Raw genomic sequence first — 19,352 nt, 5'->3', positions numbered from 1 at the left:
CTTTGGCACACCCAACAGGCTGAGAGGGAATATAAATACAAATGTAACTTTATTGGCATTTTCTCCAGATTTTCCCCTCAGTATACTAAAATTGATTTGATTTCAAAGAAGGTATGGCAGTTCAGCAGTTTTTAAGGCTTCTTAGAAGGTTTTGAAGAACCAGTCTTCTCCCCTATAACCACTGTCTCTTGAATTTGTTCATCCTACTGATGAACCAAGACAGTTATCTGTCTACAACATTAAGTAGCTTAATTCTATTCAAAGGTAGCCTGAGTTTTATATATTGCTCTTCTGCTTGGCAGCTTAAACCCAGGGTTGTTCCCGTTATGGTCCTTGAAATCATGTATTCTTTGCAACTTTTTTTTTAAGATTATTTATTTTTATTACAAAGTCAGATATATAAAGAGGAGTAGAGATAGAGAGGAAGATCTTCGTCCGATGATTCACTCCCCCAGTGAGCACAACGGCCAGTGCTGTGCCGATCCAGAACCAGGAGCCAGGAACTTCTCCAGGTCTCCCATGCAGGTGCAGGATCCCAAAGCATTGGGCCGTCCTTGACTGCTTTCCCAGGCCACAAGCAGGGAGCGGGATGGGAAGTAGAGCTCCCTGGATTAGATCTGGCACCCGTATGGGATTCCAGTGCGGTCAAGGTGAGGACTTAAGCCACAAGGCCACGCCACCAGGTCCTAAGCAATTTTTTTTAAGTTCCTCTTTGTAATGCAGTATCTCCAACAGCCAGCTGAATAAGATTCAGAATGGGAAATATTAAATAAATAGGATATCCTCATTGATCTTTTGCACAGATTTAGAACATACCTTCTTGGAATGTTATTAGACCTCACTTGGAATATTAATTAGACCTCACTTTGTTGAATTCAGTACAGTTGTTTCTCACCTAAAATAGGGTGGAAATCGGAAAAGAGAGCTTTTAGTTTTTGCCTCTCTGTACTCTTGGTCATCTTTAAAACATCCTCTGATTTGTATTTGTTTTGGAGTTGGTAGCGAAGATGGTAAGAAGGACTTGATATCTGAACATTTGGAGACGGGTCTTCAGGCGTCTTGAGGAAGATTAGAGTAGGTCTCATTTGCAGTGTGTTCTAAAATTTTTATATTGCATTTAAGTCATCCTGAGCATCCTGTTGTTAGTTGCTGCGGAATCTCCATGTTAGAATGAAATCTAACTACACAAGTATCATCACTTCTACACACAAAAGGGGCTAGCACTATCATTCAGCTGGTCACTGTTAGCATTCACAAAGAATCAGTTTGACAATAAATCTTAAAGAAATGTTAAATGTTAGTATTTCTACCTCATTGAAGAAGCATTAGAATTTTACAGTGTGATTTAAACTGTCAGTGCAATTAGTGGGCAGATTGTTTAGAGATTAAGTGTGACAGTTGGGGTGATATTAGTTTTTAATTACTTCAGTCATTGTTGACATCATCTATGCTTTGAACTGTGTATATGATATGTTGTATGCATTTTGAGAGAATCACTAATATGCTGCACTCACTAAGTAATGTCAAATGGCAAGCTAAATTCATGCACCTTTCATCTGAAGATGTGAAGTTTTGAGATACTTTTAAACCCTAATGGGATTTAAATATGCAACTATCACTTATGCATATCTAACAGTTTTTCATTTATTAAAATCAGTGTAGCCTTTTCCTCATTGGCATCATTGTTTGTTTCAAGCAGTACTGTCCTCCTATGTTTTTGGATAGTCTCACCTCACCCTTAACAGCAAGCAGTACGTCTGTCACCACCACCAGTTCCCATGAAAGCAGTACTCATGTTAGTTCATCCAGCAGCAGGAGTGAGACAGGGGTCATAACCAGCAGTGGAAGTAACATTCCTGATATCATCTCATTGGACTAAAGGAGAACTCACTTGATTCTGAGAATCATTCATCAGAACTGCTCTTTCTTGGATCTGTGGTCCGTGGAAGCTATATATATATATTTTTTGGCAATTATTTTGGTATTTATTGAAATGTCGGATGGATTCTTTTGCTTTCTGAGAGATGAACACAGATGACAGCAGCAAGAACCGAATGACATTCAAGGATTTGTCTTACTTGTGCTGTACTCAACTCTGAGCTTCAGACACATTCAGCCATAACTGTATCCTCTTGAGTGGTGGATTGCAATTTTCATGCATTATTGGATGGATGCTACAAGTGAGTTTCAAAAAAATTTTTGTTAAACAGCAATAAAAATCATGTAAATATTAAACTTTTCTAATTAAAAAGATGTAATCACTGATTCTAGAATGACAGCAACTTCTGTTTTATGTGCAGGAAAAAATACAGAAAGAAGTCATGTTCACTGAATGAATCTTTTTCATAGAAATTTGTTCTATTTTGTTGGAGTGAAGTTTGAATAAGTGGCCAACACTTGAGTTCCGTTTTCTTGCAATTCCACTTTTCTTTGTGGTCTTATCAAAGACGACTGGCCTATGTGTTACACATCTTTTCCCTGTGGCTGTTCCAGCTTTGACACTGTGTTGAGTGCAGAGGGGTGTTGTGGGACTTGGCTGTTCTGTTAGTGGTCATGTTAAGAACACTAACAGATTTTGCCCTTACATGTTTGTCTTGGTAATTATACATTCTCATTCTAAAGTTCTCTCAAAAAAGGATTTCTGTGCAGCTGTTGAGTGAAACATCTTTGGAGGTAAGGTATGGCTGGAGTGTTCATGATCCATATTGTCTGCCTAGAGGCAGCAATAAAACAGATTTAAAGAGAGTTTGGAATAACAAAGTTTTATTGCTTCCTAAGTACTCATTTGCTTTAAAGATTCACATATACATCTTTGTTGAAATTTTATATTTTAATAAAACATAAAAATCAGGGTTTATAGTTCATTGCTTTTCTCAGCAGTACAGCTTCAGTCTTATCAGTGGTTTTGAAGCTTAAAGAAAAGACCAGTGTCAAGAGGTAGAGACAACATCAGGTTCCTTTTTCTTTTTCTTTTCTGTTTTTAAGGAAATCTATCCTAAAGCTGCAAAAGACAAAACCAAATTAGGAATTTTTGAATTGAAGTAAGGCCAGGTTGGGGAGGAAGGTACATGTCATACCGTACCATTCCAAACACCCCATTCCCAGGGGTTTAGTGGGTGCAGTCTGAAAACTACTCTTTCTTGTGTATTTGATTTTAAACCACTCAGAAAACAGTTTTACTGGTGGATAAAATTTTTATCCATAATGTGCTGTCTTTTGCTTTTAAATCAGTCTTGAACTCTCAAGAAGGACTTAATCCTGATACAGGCTTTCTCTCCCAAGGCAGGTCTGCTTTAAAAACAAAATTCTTTGTTAGATGAGTAAGTAGTGAACTGCAGTCTCTTAAAAATTGCCTCCAATTTCAGTTAGACTAGGGGTAGGTACATTGCTTCAGAGTTGAGGAAACTCGAGGGAGCTGACTTGTCCCTTTGTGTTTTATGCCTCCTCAGATTCTCCTGGCTCATGTGTGCTCTGTCTGTACTGTTTTCATTTCTTGTGGCCTTCTACATCATCTCTTTGTCTACAGCATCTTTTATGTAGTGTACTATGCATTTGGGAAGGCCATTGTTTACCTTAAGACATAAGAAAAACAAAGCGAACCTGAATATCTCTATAGTAGTTGCACCATAGTTTCCACTCTTACCTCTTTTTTTAGTTTCTAAACTTCCAATCCATGTTTTGTAAAGTATTTTAATCCAAATAATGATGTTTCTACCCATTGAGATTTTATGTTGCTGCTCTTAATATAAAATCTTAATATGTAATCAGATAGAAAAAGTGACCTGATTTGTGTAGTATTTGTAAATAAAGAAATTAACATGTTTGTTATCATTTTATTACCCTTAAGATTATCAGAGATTTTCTTACAATTTAATCAAGTTTTATAAAGTAAATGAAAATAGAAATTAGTTTGCTTACTTGATTCTTGTAATTGATACTTCTGTTTCTGTGCTTGTGATCTATTGTAAACAGTTTTAGTGTTCATTTATGGTGCTTCACACTGATATTACATATAAAACTATCATGGGTTACTGACTCTTCAAAAATACACTTGTAAATTTTTCATCTTAAGGTTGAGGTTTACAGCATTTATGTACCTTAAAGGTGGTAAGTACTTTTTATGCCTTTGGCTTTGTGGCAACATCCTGATTAAACCATTTTCTTTATTTCAGTATATTCACTATTTTGCCTCTTTAGCAATGTATTTTGCTAGTTCAAATTTCAGTTTAACTGAGTTTAGTGAAAAAAAAAAGGTTTCATTAGCTGTTACGTGGATGTCAACCTACCAACAGTTGTCAGGGATTTCTTGGTGTAGGAGAGGAACAGTTAATACCCCGCAAATCTCTTAGTCAACCATTTTGACTTTTTTTTTTTTTTAACTTAGAAATACTGAGGGCTTTGCTTCAATAAATACCTACAATATAATAGGTGCTGAGTATAATTTCACACATAAGGTCTGCTTCTGTTCAATACTTTCTGACCCTTAGATGAACCGCTTTAGGATTTTATTTCTGTTTCTGGCCAAAAGCTAGGAATGCTTGGCATCTGTCCTTAGATAATTACAAAGGAGGAAATGAAACAGCCAAGGAGAATTTAGATTATGTGTCACCTAACCTGTGTTCCAAAAGAGCTAGAACAAAAACAACGATGCATAGGTAAAGAGATTGTGGGGGTAATTAAGTAGGTCTGTAACTCTTGGTCTCTTAGTATAAAGCAAATTGCTCTTAGTGTTGTCTGAAGAACATTGAAGAGAAAGTGTTGGGTTTCAGTGAAGTCATGTTGAACAGAGAGCCTATGCTGATTTTGATACTCAGACCCTTCAGATACTTGTGCTTTAAAACCTAATAAGTAAGTTGTCTGTCTTTTGCCAATGGAGTATTCATTTAGTTATGTTTACATTTTTTCTTCAGTAAATCATTTTTTGTTTTACTAAAAAGCATTCAATTCTCAAATATTATTTTCATTCTGTATGGCCAGTTGGGTTTAACACACATACACATTCATACACACACACACACAAACACAACTGGTTTATTCTGTTTCTAGTGAACAGTTTTCCCCCTGCCCAATTTCTGTGGAATGTCATAATGAATTCCCAGCTGGTCTCATCTTGGAAACTGTAAAGCAATACACCATTTCAACTTCGTTCACACGTGGGATTTAGTGGCCCTGGGTTGCTGTGGTTTGGAGCTTGAAGTGAGAATCACTATCCTTGCTGCTGCAGTTCTACATGAGTTGGTGAGACTTGTAGAAAATGTTTATGAATTTTTTTTCTAAGAATTTGATGTTGCTGTGCAATAAATGATTGGTTTAAACTGTACCACCACCTTTTTATTTTCTTAATTAGAAACCACACTACAATTTATAGAAGAGACAAAGCCATATAAAAATGTCTATTCATCTTTGATGCTTTATGAATTGAATAGTTTTTGTTCCTGTTTGTCAATAGTACATGATTATTAGGGAAAATTAGGCAATACAGAAAAGTTTAAAGAAAAATAACAAATGCCTATAATTTTATCACAGGACAGAAAAAAATTGGAATTCCACATTTTTATATATTTCTTGCCAGACTACTTGTTACTTGTGATTGTTTTTACAGTTTCATTTCTTCTCAGAAAAAAAAAATGCATCCTTATTTTGCCCTCAATCTATAGGCATTATTTTATGTCATTAAAAAAGTCACCAGTGATTAATTACATGATATTTCATTGTGTGGCTATGCTGTAATCCATAGAGTGTTACAGACTACATCTTATAAGGCTAAATGAATATAAGTGTATAAGTTGTTTCTAAAAGGATAAATTCCTAGAATTAAATGTCCTACGTCAAGGATGTGAATGGCTTTCTGGTCCCTTTCCAAATTGTTGTGCAAATTTATGCTGCAGTGTAATGATAGGAGAAAGCTTGTCTAGTTACGGTTCCCAAGAATGCACATTTTTGTCTTCAAAACCTGGCATCAGCGCTGAGACCCTCTGCTCTTCTGACCCTGATAAACTGGAAGAATTGATTGGAAAGTAATTGGCAGAGATTCTTTCAGTCTTTCTCAGCCTTAAATATGTGTTGTGTTCCAGAAACACCTAAATGTAAATATTCAGCTGATTTTTTACATATTTTTATTTGTACTTGTGGTAACACAAATTTTCTTTCTGACTACATTTTCAAATTTTGGTTCAAAGTTATGTTGCCATCTTTTGAAAATTGTTTCTGTCTAGGGCCAGCCCTCAGTACCCAGCTCTCTCTTTTCCTCCTCTTGTAGGCTCCATTTTGACCTTTCTGAGGTCCCTAAAGACAGTAGGATCCACTGAGCCAAAGGCAATGCAACCCAAACTGGAAGAGTGGTAAGGCTCAAACAATAAACACAGGGATGACCTTGTCTGACTGTTTCACTTTGTGTTATTTTCTCATTTTATATTGGCAGTCAGTCTTAACTATGTTTAAAGAGCAGCTGTGGGGAAAGGAAAAGTATTGGTATTTCAAATGGTCAAGATGTCATGTTTTCTTGATTGGCCTGGCACATGCATTACCCAAGTCCCATGCCCCCTACCCTTCTATATGGCACTTTACAAAACATCTTTGTGTTCTTGAAACTTAAGTTGTAGATTATATTTCTTATTTTGTCTTCTTCAGACTATTTAGAAAATGTTTGTTTAGTGTGACAGCTGCAAATAAAAGACCTAATCTCAAGTTTAAAGGGTTTATAATCAAGTTGTTAAAAATTAAGAATTCTTCTCTAAGAAGAAGGTGGCGGTGTCCCAATAGTATTTCATTCTTTGCAGCAGTTTACCAAAGGAAGGTAGTGTTTACGAATGAAGAGGCATTGAGGTAGCTTTCTTAAAATCACAGTGAACAAATAGTGGGAAATCTGATGTAGACCTGTCTCTAAATCTGACTAAAGTGTCATTAGTTATCACATGTATTTAGGAGATAGATGTGGGAATCTAGCCAAAAAAGTTATGAAAACTTGCTTCAGAAAATGACCATATAATAAAGATGGAATGGATGTTGGGACAACTGCAAAGTAAAACTCAAGATCTTGTGGCTATTTGGAAATGGGAGTAAAGTCTGAGTACGTTTCTTAAGCCTGGAAGATAATGGTGTTATTATCTTCCTATTCCATTATTATAAGTTGGAAGTTAATGATGCTATTTACAAAGACGAGATTAAACAGAGATGAGTCATTTAATGGAGACAATGATAAGTTTTACACTAAGCATGAGAGGAAGAAATCGTCCATGAGACTCAGCTTTGGTTTTTGTGCATTCCTTCTCAAGAAATGCAAACCTCTTTTTCATGCATTTTAACTGTCACTTCATCCCGTGTTGATTTTAATTACCCACTTGCCCATCCACTTCCTCCCTCCTGAACCATGCTTGGCTTCTTTGGAACCTTTCTTTTGATTTTTCTCTCTACTTACTTGCTCTAACAAATTTGTGTGCTGCAGCAAGTGTTGGCTTGAAAGCTGATAGTTGCTCCCCTTCCAAAGCCCATGCCATAAGCCCTCTCTGTTCACTTATAACCAACTGTTCACTCCTTTTGCATTGCTGAAAGCTTTTCTTCCTAGCTTACAAAGTTCTTTCCCATCTCTAATCATGCCGTTCTGTCTTCAACATTCTTTTGGGTTTTGTTTTAACCCAACAATCTAGAACGTTCAACGTTTTGATTGTTTTACCTCTAACATTTTCCCCCACTGAACCTCTGGAATCCCTAACACCACTCCTACTTGTTCACTCTTATTGGCTTTCCTTTCTACTGCTTGTCCAGCTTGGATTGCTCCATTCTCAATCCATTCTCAAGAGCCTTAAATAGCCCTCGCCACTCCCGTAAGAGTCTCCTGTCAGCACTTTGACTTAACGTGGCCCTGTTCATCAATTGTAGTAGCAAAAGTTAACACTCGCCTTTTCAAACTAAACCCTTTTCAGGATGACCTAGCTATGTAAGTCACTCAGAAGAGTCAGTGAATGGACATCATTCAGGACTTGGAGAATACAGTGTGCCTTTAAGCCCAGTTCAGCTATATGTATGGCCTTTGATTTTCATGTCCTGTGGCTTTCAGGATCTTGTTTAGACTTTCCCTCACGACGTCTTCTTCTTTTTTTTTTTTTTTTTTTGCCTCCTTTGGCTTTCAGTTGTGGCAGGCTTTGTGTCAGACACTTGGGATAGAAAATAGGTACCAAAGTTGCACTACAGTAGTATGCACTGAGCAGTGAAATGGGAAGGTTGCAACTTTAATGGTAAAAGATGAAGAGCAGAGTGCTCTAAGAACACATAGATAAGGCAACTGACTGATTTGCTGAACAAGTAGAAATAGCAGATTAAACTTGTCAGCAATGACTAAGGATAACTGGAAATTTTCAAAGGACAATTGAGGGAAATATGCACAGATTGATCATGAGAATCTTATAAAACAAGACATCCAGAAGAGTTTTTACGATCACTAACAGAGCAATTGTTGAGTTCGCTATGATTATCTCCAGTTTACAAATGGCAAAATCATTTTGACAGGTTAAGAAATTTGCCTCAGACTGCACATTGTAATTACTGTCAGGCTTTAAACCCACAGTGGCATTCTGTGATCTGGCTGTCTAAAGTCGTTGTTTCTTAGCCTCCATCAGATTGCCCTGCTTACATCCCATATGGTGTTGATCCCAACCTTATTATTTTATGTGTTGGTTTACCATGTACTGTCATGTCTTCCCTACTAAATTGTGAGCTCTATAGGGCAGGGCTGGTAACTTCGTTTGCATCACAGATCCTGATAGGTTTGTGGTGCATAAATTCTTACATTTGGCTTTTGTTGACTAGAAATTTAATTTCTATGGAAAATGTTGCACCTAAGTAGCAGGCATTCATCAACAGAGGAAAGCAGAAATGGTGTGCATGTTTGGGTGATTAGTAGAGGTGACAAGTGCCAAGAAATTGGGAGGAAAGCAGCACACTGACCTAGACTCCCAAGAGCCTGCAAGGACAAAGATCATGTGGGCAGTGTATATCTTAGATTAAGCCTGAAAGTCTGCAGTGGCTCTTTACAGGCCTGATCCGTGTTTGTGTAGCCATCAGATTGTGTATTGAGAACCACTTTGTCTGGCACACTGAGTTTCACGGCATAATTGCTTGTGCAAACTTAGTTTGGTACATCAGTTTCAGGGCTGGGAACTTGACCCAAAGCATTATTGGACTTGGTACTTTTCAGTGGGAACAAGAATGAATCACTGCTGTGTCTGGAAGTCATGCCTACATACTATCATGAGTTACAGGCATATCCTCCTGCTTGTAGGTAATAGTAACAAAACCATGAGAGGGAATGAACACATCCAGAAGCAATGGCTAGTGGAAAAAAGATTCGAAGAGGAACACAAGGAAAATGAGAGGAAACAGTTGGAATGGAAGAGAAAAGGATGTGGAATATTTGAAGAACTGATGATGAGAGTTGAAAGCTGGTACAGCACAAAAATTAAGTATTCGTTTTTAAACATTGAATTTCAGAAACACCATATTTGAAACTATATAACATTTATGTAAACAAAGAGTCAAATTTAATTCAACTATGATTCATTGCTTTCAATTATTGATTGTAAGGCATGTCCCATTAAGATGCAGGGGAGGAGTGAATATACATTTTAGGATGGACAAATTATGGATAATTTGCCTTTTGCTTTCTCAAGCAGTGCCAAGTCTAGTCATTACAATCAAGAACAATTTCAGTGGAGTGATGAAGGTAAATCTAGATTTAAGTGGGGTGAGGATTTTTAAATAAAAGTTCTGAAAATGGGCTGTGATGTAAGGTTGTTGCATTAGAACTATGGCGTCGAGGGGACTGTTTGTTAAGGTGGAAGAAGTAAAAGTCTTGTGGAGAAGATAGAAGAATTGATTGGATTTATCTTAGGAATTCGTTCATGGTTTCACATTAGCAAACGGTGGCTTTTATGTGTTCCATTAACATTATAGAAATAATCATATAACTATTGATAGATGGAAAAAAACAAAGAGCAGTTTATATAATTCATATTTCATGTAAGTAGGAATGTGAATGGATTTCCTTAACCTGACAAAGGTATCTTGCTATGTCACAGTTCATCCAAAGATAGCAGAGTGACAGTGAAAAGGCAAGCTATATGTGGTGAGAAGGTATTTACCACATTGATAATACCAACTACTAGAACCCAGAAAACGCAAAATGTTCTTCTACCTTGATTTAAAAATAAAAATATTAAATGTTGAGTCTACACAGGCAATTCACAAAAGAGTTGAAAACTGTAAAATGTGTAGAAAATGGTAAGATGTACAAATTGTGCCATATTCACCATTAAAAATATAGGATTCGGCCACTGTACCCTGAATTGAAAGTTGACAATATTAGGTGCTGAGCAAAGGGAAATTGGATTTATTATGGAAGAACAGAGACAGCCATATTAGTTTGACTTTTGGTTGTGTGATTAGTTTTCAGTGTCAGCTTGCTTAAGGAAATGCATTTGGGTTTGTCTGGGCATTGAATTCTGCCCTTGATTTGGACAGACTTCATCCATTGGCTGGGGCCCTGGGAACAGTTACAAAGGAGGTGAATTGATCAGTGTCTGAAAGATGAACTTGCTGGACTCTTGTGTTAGACAGCTGCTGGCCTCTGGACTCTAGGACTTCCACCAGTGGCCAAACTTAAAAATTCACCCTCAGCTTCTCTGGTTCTGAAACCCTCAAAATTGGGCTGAACAACCCTACAGACATGCTTGGGTCTTCCACCTGCACACCTGTTAGATTTCTCAGCTGCCTTGAGTGGGTGAGCTAGTCCCCCTAGTAAGTCCATCTTTATATAGAGTTGGAATTTTCAGCTCCTGCCTTCAGCCTGGTGGAGCCCTGGCTGTTGCAACCATTTGGCGATTGAAAGGCCAATGGATGATTTTGCATATGTGTGTGAGAGAGAGTGGGAGAAGCAAAAAGATATAAGGGAGGGAGAGAGTGGTGCTGTGCCTTACAAATGTTTGTTTAAATCTCAGAAGGATTTCTCCCTTGGGGTAGTGAAGAGCCTGTACCAAGTGTCTGCAATCCCTGGGAACTGGCCAGAGCACAGAAATTTAGATACCCCATGTGGTGGCAAGAACTCAAGATAACCACTGCCTCGCAGGGTCTGCCTTGGCAGGAAGTGGAATTAGAAAGGTGGATTGAGAATCAAAAGCCGGGCACTCCAGTATGAAAACATACTGATGGCTAAATGCTTATCTCCCTCACCCCCACCCAACACATTTTAAAATGAGCATCCAGGTGTTTATTTTGAACATGAAAATAACAGAAACTGAATGAAAGACCACAGGAAAAGAGCAGCTTGCTAATCTATCTGTGGAGGTGGAGAAGGCTTTAACAGCTTGCAAAAGCAGCTGGCCTGTTGAGATGCTTCTTGTGCACCTGGCCACCAAAGGACAACTTTGAGAGGCCAGGGGCAGCATCTGGTTTGCAGCAACAGCACATCTCAACTGCAGTCAATATGCCTGACAACTCTCACCTGCTCCCCAGAACAGATGTGCTGCCAAAGAGCTGCTAAAATGTGAGCATTCCTCCACGAACCCAACCTGTTGGCCCCACCGTGGGAGATTCTGAGGCTGTGAAAGCATAATGTTTATGCAGCAGTGTAGCTGAAAAGCAGTTTTAGATTCTCTCAATTATGCCTCACCAGAGAACAGTTTTCCGAAATGCATGAAACCAAAGACCTGATCATTTAAATCACCTTCTCAGCCTTAACTACTGAGGAACTTTAAAAATCTTAGGCACAGAAGTGTAGCAGGCTCATCCTCTGTTGAGGCACTGGCATCCTATATGGGTGCTCCAGTAACAATCAGCTTTCTGCTGATGGTCTGGGAAGGCAGTAGAGGATGACCAAAGAGCTCACACGGGCCACGGTACCCATGTTGGAGACCAGGAAGATGCTGCTCCTGGCATTGAAGCAACCCAGCTCTAACCATTGTAGCCATGTGGGGAGTGAACCAGTGGATAGAAAACCCATTTCCACTGCTCCATTCGTCCCTCTGTAACTCTTAAGTGAAATAATACAAGAAAAACTTAACCACACAAGGTGATCCCCATCCCAGCCAATCTGATATCTATAGCTCTGAACCAGCCAAGTGGCAGGGTGTGTGTGTTTGCTGTGATGAGTGTCTCGTCTGGGTGAGGGTTGAAAAGGACATCTGTGAGTACTTCTGCCTCATTGTCTAGGACCAGCTGGCCGCAGGACAGTCCCACAGCCTGGGTAGGGGAGGGATGTGGAAGAGCCTGTTGAACAGAGGCTTCATGAAGCCAGCATTCTGCCAGCTGCCCCAGGATATCCGAATCTAGAAGGAAACCCACAGCAACAACATTTAGGCTCTCCTCGCAAACTCAAACTATGAGAAGATGAAGACTTTGTGCAGAGCCCACCTCCTCCCGATTTCAGGTTTCTTGTTTCTCTGTGAAGGGTGACTTTACACCCTTATAAAGGGTGACTCAGAGAAGCTATCTTCAAAACTGCTTTCATTAAAAAATTCCTGTTAACACTTTATGCATTTCGTTTCTGTTTTGTATGAGGACCATGCTTTTTTCTTTTAAATACAAGAAAGGGAAGTGTACTTTATAATGTATTTTAATACCTGGTCAAGCTATTTCCGCTTCACTGTGCTGGTTTCTCAGAGTTAGGGGGAAAAAGGTTTAATCAAATAAAATCAACAATCAGTCTGACCTAGGTTTCCTGTTTGGTGTCAGTGACTTGCGGCTCTTTTCCTTCCTCACCCCCGTCCTTATTCTATCCCTCACCTTCTGGCAATCAAATCTTAGGCGTAGATGCAGAAGCAGCATTTGTCCAGGGGGGCTCTTCTGAAGGAAGTTTCACCTTGGAAACCCATGGTTGTTGAGAGAAGGTTGGGAAATTACTGACTTGGGGCCCTCTCATTTGCTGCTCACCAACTTGCTTGAGATAACTGCAATTAGCATTCTCTTGTTGACAACCCCAGGTCCTTCCCTCCTTTAGGAACACACCAGTCTTTTGAACCTTGTTAAGATCATCTTAACTGATGTTTCGTCTCCTATTCTCTCAATGTGTTTCTGTGCACACATACATATGTTGGTCAGGGAGCAGACCCAAATTTTGCCCCACCCTCCCAACATTACTAATGTTTCACAAAGGTGACTACAGAGCAGGGTTGCTTTAAGACCTACCCCCACCACACACACATACACACTCACACTCTCTCTTCCCCTTATGAATGTTCCTAATTTCGTTTATGAAGTAAAAAATCATGGTATAGTAAGAGACCAGAATCTAAGAATGTAAAAATGTTCTGTTCTAAATGTGAACCTTTTCTTTAGACAGCTGTCAAACATTAAACAGAAACAACATCACTGAAACGGTCAAAGTCAGGAAGGTGAGGCTAGGTATAAGAACCTCAGGTGATGCCACAATTTAAAAATGTGTTTGACTGAAAGAGGAGAGGGACTGAAGGAGAGGTTGTAAGAGAGAAAAGGTCTTTTATCCACAAATTCACTTTCCAAATAACTGCAACAGCCTGATCTGGGCTAGGCCAGAGCCAGCAGGCAGAACTCCATTTGGATCTCTCACAGCAGTGGTGGGAGCCCAAGCACTGTGACCGTCTTCCATTGCCTTTCCTGGTGCATTAGCAGGAAGCTGTGTCAGAAGTTGAATTGCTGGGACTTGAACCAGTGCTCTCATATGGGATGCCATTGCTGCAATCAGAGGCTAATCCTACCAGCCCCAAGTTCAGTGTTGTAGTCTTGCTATCATTTGTTCCCTTCATGGGCACAGAAAGAACCATAGCTCGTGCTGAACTAGACCAGAAAAATGGAATGTAAGCTCTGTGTGCATGTGTACAAGAGCCAGCCTATTCGGCAACTTTTATTGACCACATGCTGTATGCAGAATGCTGTGGTGAGTACAGAGCTTCTTTAAAAGGATGCTTTTCTCAATTTTTACAATTTCATGGAGAAATAGAAGGAAATGAAAGTTTCACTTCTCAAATATCAAGAACTTGGAATTTTCACGTAAGAAAAAAACAAGGTGTGGTCTAGTAAATCAGGGACACATAATACTAATGTGGGAAGTAAAATGTGCAACTGAAAAACTGATGAACTGTATTTGTAACTGCATTAAGTACTAAAGGCCTGAGAAGATCAGATTTAAGAAAAAATACTTTGTCATTCAGAAAAGGCCAACCATATGATGTTTTTGAAAGACCGCTTTAGATATGGTAAAAGTTGAAAGTAGCCCTAAAGTCATCGCCTTGAATACGCCGGGATCCCATATGGGCGCCGGTTCTAATCCCGGCAGCTCCACTTCCCATCTAGCTCCCTGCTGTGGCCTGGGAAAGCAGTCGAGGACAGCCCAAAGCTTTGGGAACCCTGCACCCATGTGGGAGACCCGGAAGAAGTTCCTGGTTCCCAGCTTCTAACCGGCATAGCATTGGCCTTTGCACTCACTTGGGGAGTGAATCATGGGACGAAAGATCTTCCTCTCTGTCTTTCCTCCTCTCTGTATATCTGACTTTCCAATAAATAAATAAATAAATCTTTTTAAAAAGTTGAAAGTAAAATGTCAAGGATAACTTTAAGAGAAAGTATTATGACCAAAAAGGGACATTTCAAAAATGATTATATGTACTACATGTATCTCATGATCTGGCAGGTGAGGTGGCCTAGCCCTCCTGACTCCAGGCTTTGGCTGGTCCCTGTGACCATCAAGGGGAATGAGCCAGTGGGTGAAAGTATCTGTCTCTCTAAATTTGATTTTATTTGTAGTACAGTTTACATAGTTGAGGGTTGCACATCAATGTGGCCTCTCATTAGGATGCGGAAAGTTGAGGTGTGCAGGAAGAGGGGTAGGACAACTGTTTTAAATTTTTTTTTTCCTCCTGTGTATGCTGGGGTGAGAGAAAGGAAAGAGCTGCTCCTTGCTGTCAAACTACATCAGCAAGTGGGGATGGGAGAGGATCCTTTGATTAGAGAACCCATTGTGTGGAACAATGTTCCATAGGTGTTTTGATACTTCTGAGACATTGTTGGCTTCATTGCACCAGCTATGGGAAAATCTTCCCAAGTCCACCCTAGTACATTGCATGCACAGGCCCAGATACTTGCTGCAAAGCTTTGACAGGGGAGTTGTCCCGTATGTTCTGCTTTCTGTCCTCTGACAAGGCACTCCATGTCCTCCCCTGACCTAAATGAGCTGCCACTCATGTCCCCTGTGTGCATCTGGACATGCTGTCCACTGCACAGGCATCAACAACAGAGGAGGCCCAGTCCTGATACATGCATTCCAGGGTCACACCTCAAATCTGATTTTCCCTGTGGTCGGGGTCTGAGTTCAGTGGTCTATTTAGGGATTCCCCCAAGAAACCTTACCTGGAGTGATCTCAGACTTGACTTTGTGCACCAGCTAGTGTGGGGCCAGGTTTCGTCTGTCACCTGTAGCAGCCAGTGCACATCTTGGTGGATGCAACTGTCTGATCAGTTCTACTCCAGTCCACCACCCTCTTACACGAGTAGACAGATGCTGAAGCCTAGTCCAGCCAAGACTATATAGGTCCAGTCTTTATGCACACCAGCAGTGCTGCAGCATAGTCAGAGAAACCCCTCCAGTAATTCCCTCCAGGCCTGCCCCAGCACATTTTTGCATGTGTGAGCATGTGCTACAGCCTAGCCCAGTCTATCCCACATCCCATCTGGCTCTTATGCACACCCATGGGTACTGCGGTTTAGTTCAGCCCACACTGCCAACCCAGTCCTGGCCCACACATGTGCCAATGAGTGTTGCCACCTTGTCCAGTCCCACCCTTACCAGTCCCAGCTCTCACCAACGGATTCAGAGCCTTAATACAATCTCTCATACCCCAGCCCTGATGTGAACTGGCAAATGTAACCCAGCTTGGCCTGGCCTGTACACAATTCTGGCTCTCACTGTCCCCAGCCCCAACTATTGAGCTCCCAAGTAGGGAGATGTGGGCTGCCAAGGGGCCCCCAAAGTTCCCCTACCAGGTCACCTCTCAATCCCTGGTCTTCAATGTGCTGATGATTGCTGTCGCCCAGTCTGACATGGCCCACCCCAAATCTTGACATTTCAGTAGTGGATACTGTGGGCTAGCTTGCCATTCTCACACCTGTCACGGCTCTTGCTGGCAAGTACTGGGGCCTAGGCCAGCCTGGTATAACCCAACCTCATGATCTGGCAGATACCATAGCCTAGCCCATTCATTTTTAAAAATAGTAATAAGTTTTTAAATAACATTTTCATTTTATGTTTTATGATCTTTATGTATAGTTGAGAGGGATGCATGCCCATGTGGACCACTGATTTGGGTGGGAAGTATTGAGGAATGGGGGAAAGTAGATGAGACAATTGTCTCCAATCTCCTTTTTTTCTTCCTGCATCTGGGGAGAGTGGAGAGAGAAAGGGGTAGAAGGGGACTCCCTGCAGTCCAGCCACAGTAGTACCTGGAATGGAGATAGTACCACTGGTTATCATTCCAGGGTCCCTGATGTGGAGCATGTTCTGAGGATACTGCTTAAGTGGTTTTAGTAGTCCTGAGATTATATTGCTTTTCTTGCTCTAAGGTTTAGGAAATCCTTCCAAAGCCCGTTGGTTGAAAATTCCCCCAGATACTCACTGTCAAAGTTTGCAGGAGAGCTGTCCAATTTGTTCTAACTTCTATGGTATTAGACATCCTCTGCAGACCTCAGTGAACTTGTTATTATGCACCCCCCCCCCCATGAGCATCTTGGCATGTTGTCCAATGTAAAGGCCTGAGCAACTGTGAAAATCCACCTTTTACACATGCACTCTATGGTAAAAACACAGATCTTGTGATTAACCATGGATGGAGATCTGCGTCCAGTGATCCAATTAGGGGGTTCTCTGAAGAAACCTCACCAGACCCAGACCTGACTCCTGTGTGTGCCAACCAGTGCAGAATCCAGTTTAATCCACCCATATTAGCCTACAACAAACCTATCATCTGCTAATCACAAAGCTATATCATAAACAAAACAATGGATACCGCAGACCACCTAACCCTGTCCACCACACACACCAGTGGGAACTGCAGTCTCATCTGACCAATACCCAAAAATCCCTTCCAGTTCCACCTCCAGCCATGAATGCTGGTATGTGCAGCTGATTGGTCCAGTCCATCCTGCATCTCATTCAGCTTTTTATATACCAGTAGGTCTGGAGTTCAGCTCTGCCCAACCAGACCCACTATCCAGCCCATAGTAATGCCAGCAGATGCCACCACCTGTCCAGTCAAGCCTATCCCCATCAGCATCCCTGGATCTCATGCTCACCAGTGAGAGCTTCATCCCGTTAGAAGGGTATGCACAATTTCCCTACTAGGCCTATTCCCTCCCCAGATCTTGCACTTTTCAGGTGGTTTTATCGTTTTGCCTGATGGCACTTTCTCTGTTTGCTAGCACCTGCTACCCGATGCTGTGGCAAAGCCCAACTTGCCTGCACTTAACTCAGGCTCATGCATGCATCAGTGGGTATGGTCACTTAGCCCACCCTGTCGCGCTCCCTAACCCATCTAGCGTGCAGGGCAATGGGTGTTGTAGCTCTGCCCAGATTATTCTATCCCCATCCTAACTGTCATGCTCATCAATGGTAGCAGTGGCTCAGCAGGGTGTCCCCACAGGCCCTCTATGGGGCTCACCCCTTATCCCAGATCTTACATGTGCTGGTGAGAGGTACAACCCAGACTGACATTTACCAGTGGGTGCTGCAGCCTGGCTCAGCCCAGTCTGCCTCCAGTACTAACTCATGCTGGTGGATACTGCATGCTAGTCCAGCCCTGCCAGCCTGCCCCCAGTCCGGGCCTTAATGTTAACTGGCTGTTGTTCTGGCCCAATCTAGCTTGTCCTGGATCCCATTCTGATTCTCACATGTCAGTGAGTGCTATGAACTGGCCCAGCCTGGCCTTTCCCAAACCTGCCCCACACGTATGCTGAAAGGAACTGTAACCTGATTTGGTCTGAACTGCTCCCAGGCTTGATGATTGTACTCGCCTGCAGAGACTGTATCCTCACAGAAGAGTTTCCCCAAGTTTCTATATGAGGTCGCTTCCCAATGGCAGATCTCATGCACACCATTGGATTCTTGACATGGCCTGACTTGGCTTACCTCCTGTCCTGGCAGGCACAGCAGCCTTTCCCAATCAACCCACACTCATTCTGGCTCTTACTGTTGGGTGCAACACACCTTGCCTGGTCCACACCCAGACACAGCTCTCAACATGGTTCAGTGGATGCTGAGACCTAGTCCAGCCTGTCCTATACCTACTCTGGCTCTTGTAAGCACCCATGGGTGCTAGAGCCTAACCCAGCCTGGGACACACCAGATCCAGTCTACATCCATTCTGAGGGATACCGAATCCATGTCCAGCTCAGCTCGCTGTCCCCATACATGTTCTTGCTCTCACGAGTGGGGACTGCAGCCCAGTAGGGGTTTCCCCTTAACTCCCCAACCAGGCTTGCTTCCAACCGCAGAGCTTGTTCATGCTGGTGGTTGCTCTGACCCAGCCTGGCATAACCCATCAGGTGCTGCGGCCTAACCTGTCACCATTACTGTCTCTCATTGGTGCATGCTGTAGTCTATCCCTACCCCACCTGCCCCCATCCCCTGCCAGGCAGACTGGTGAGTCTGACAGTTGAGCATAACCTGGCATGGTCTGCACCCTATCCTGGCCTTCACACATGCCAGTTGTGCTATGGTTTGGCCTTACCCTAGTCGCAGAACCACCCTACACACCTGCAAACAAGTAATGCAGCCCTGCCTGACCTGACCAACACCCAGCCCTGAATCATGTGCTCATCAGCAAGAGCCTACCAGGGGTGTTACCCAATTTCCCCCACCAGACCCACTCCCAGACCCAGATCTCATGCATTCCATTGGGTGCCAGGTCCTTGCCCAGCATAGCCTTCCCTCCCAGTTTCAGCCTCTGTGCATGCTGGTGGATGTTACAGCCCGACCCGCTCCAAACCCATTTCTTGGGTGTGCCTGTGGCCTGAACCAGCCTGGCCTGTTCCTAACCCCAGTACCCATGACTGTGGGTGAGTTCCATGGTCATGCCTAGCTCAAACCATCACCACCTCAACTCTCAAGCAATGGCAGTGCTCAGGGGTGAGCCCATGATCCCCACCCCCACAAACACAGAGAATCTGCTCCCAGACTCATGCAGTGCCTCAGTCATGGCTTTTGTGTGCTCCAGTACATGGAGGTTGATACCAACAATCCCAATTCAGGTGCCCCACATGGGCAGGTGTATTGTTTTGGCCCCCAAAGATTGTCCGGTTTCCCTCGGAACTACTGGATCTCAGCCTACTTGTTTACC

The 19,352-nt window shown here is 41.9% G+C and overlaps 1 protein-coding gene across 3 annotated transcripts in view; it reads left to right on the top strand.

The window, feature by feature from the left end:
- Positions 1–4,856, top strand: part of PIAS2 (protein inhibitor of activated STAT 2) — a 64,548-nt gene extending 59,692 nt beyond the window's left edge. Inside the window, exon 14 of one of the 3 annotated variants that reach the window (XM_040984977.1) lies at positions 2,023–4,856. In XM_040984977.1, the coding sequence (XP_040840911.1) occupies positions 2,023–2,028 (6 nt within the window). In that variant the 3' untranslated portion in view covers positions 2,029–4,856. Of the gene's footprint in view, positions 1–1,696 lie in introns of all 3 variants that reach the window. The other 2 variants (XM_040984974.1, XM_040984975.1) reach the window with 2 other exon arrangements.
- The last annotated feature ends 14,496 nt before the right edge of the window (positions 4,857–19,352 follow it).

This window comes from Ochotona curzoniae, unplaced genomic scaffold (assembly GCF_017591425.1).
Source record: "Ochotona curzoniae isolate NIBS_2020 unplaced genomic scaffold, NIBS_Ocur_1.0 contig_43, whole genome shotgun sequence".
Taxonomy (NCBI): Eukaryota; Metazoa; Chordata; class Mammalia; order Lagomorpha; family Ochotonidae; genus Ochotona; species Ochotona curzoniae.
Note: the sequence above shows the minus strand (reverse complement) of the source record. Positions and strands in the feature narration are given on the sequence as shown.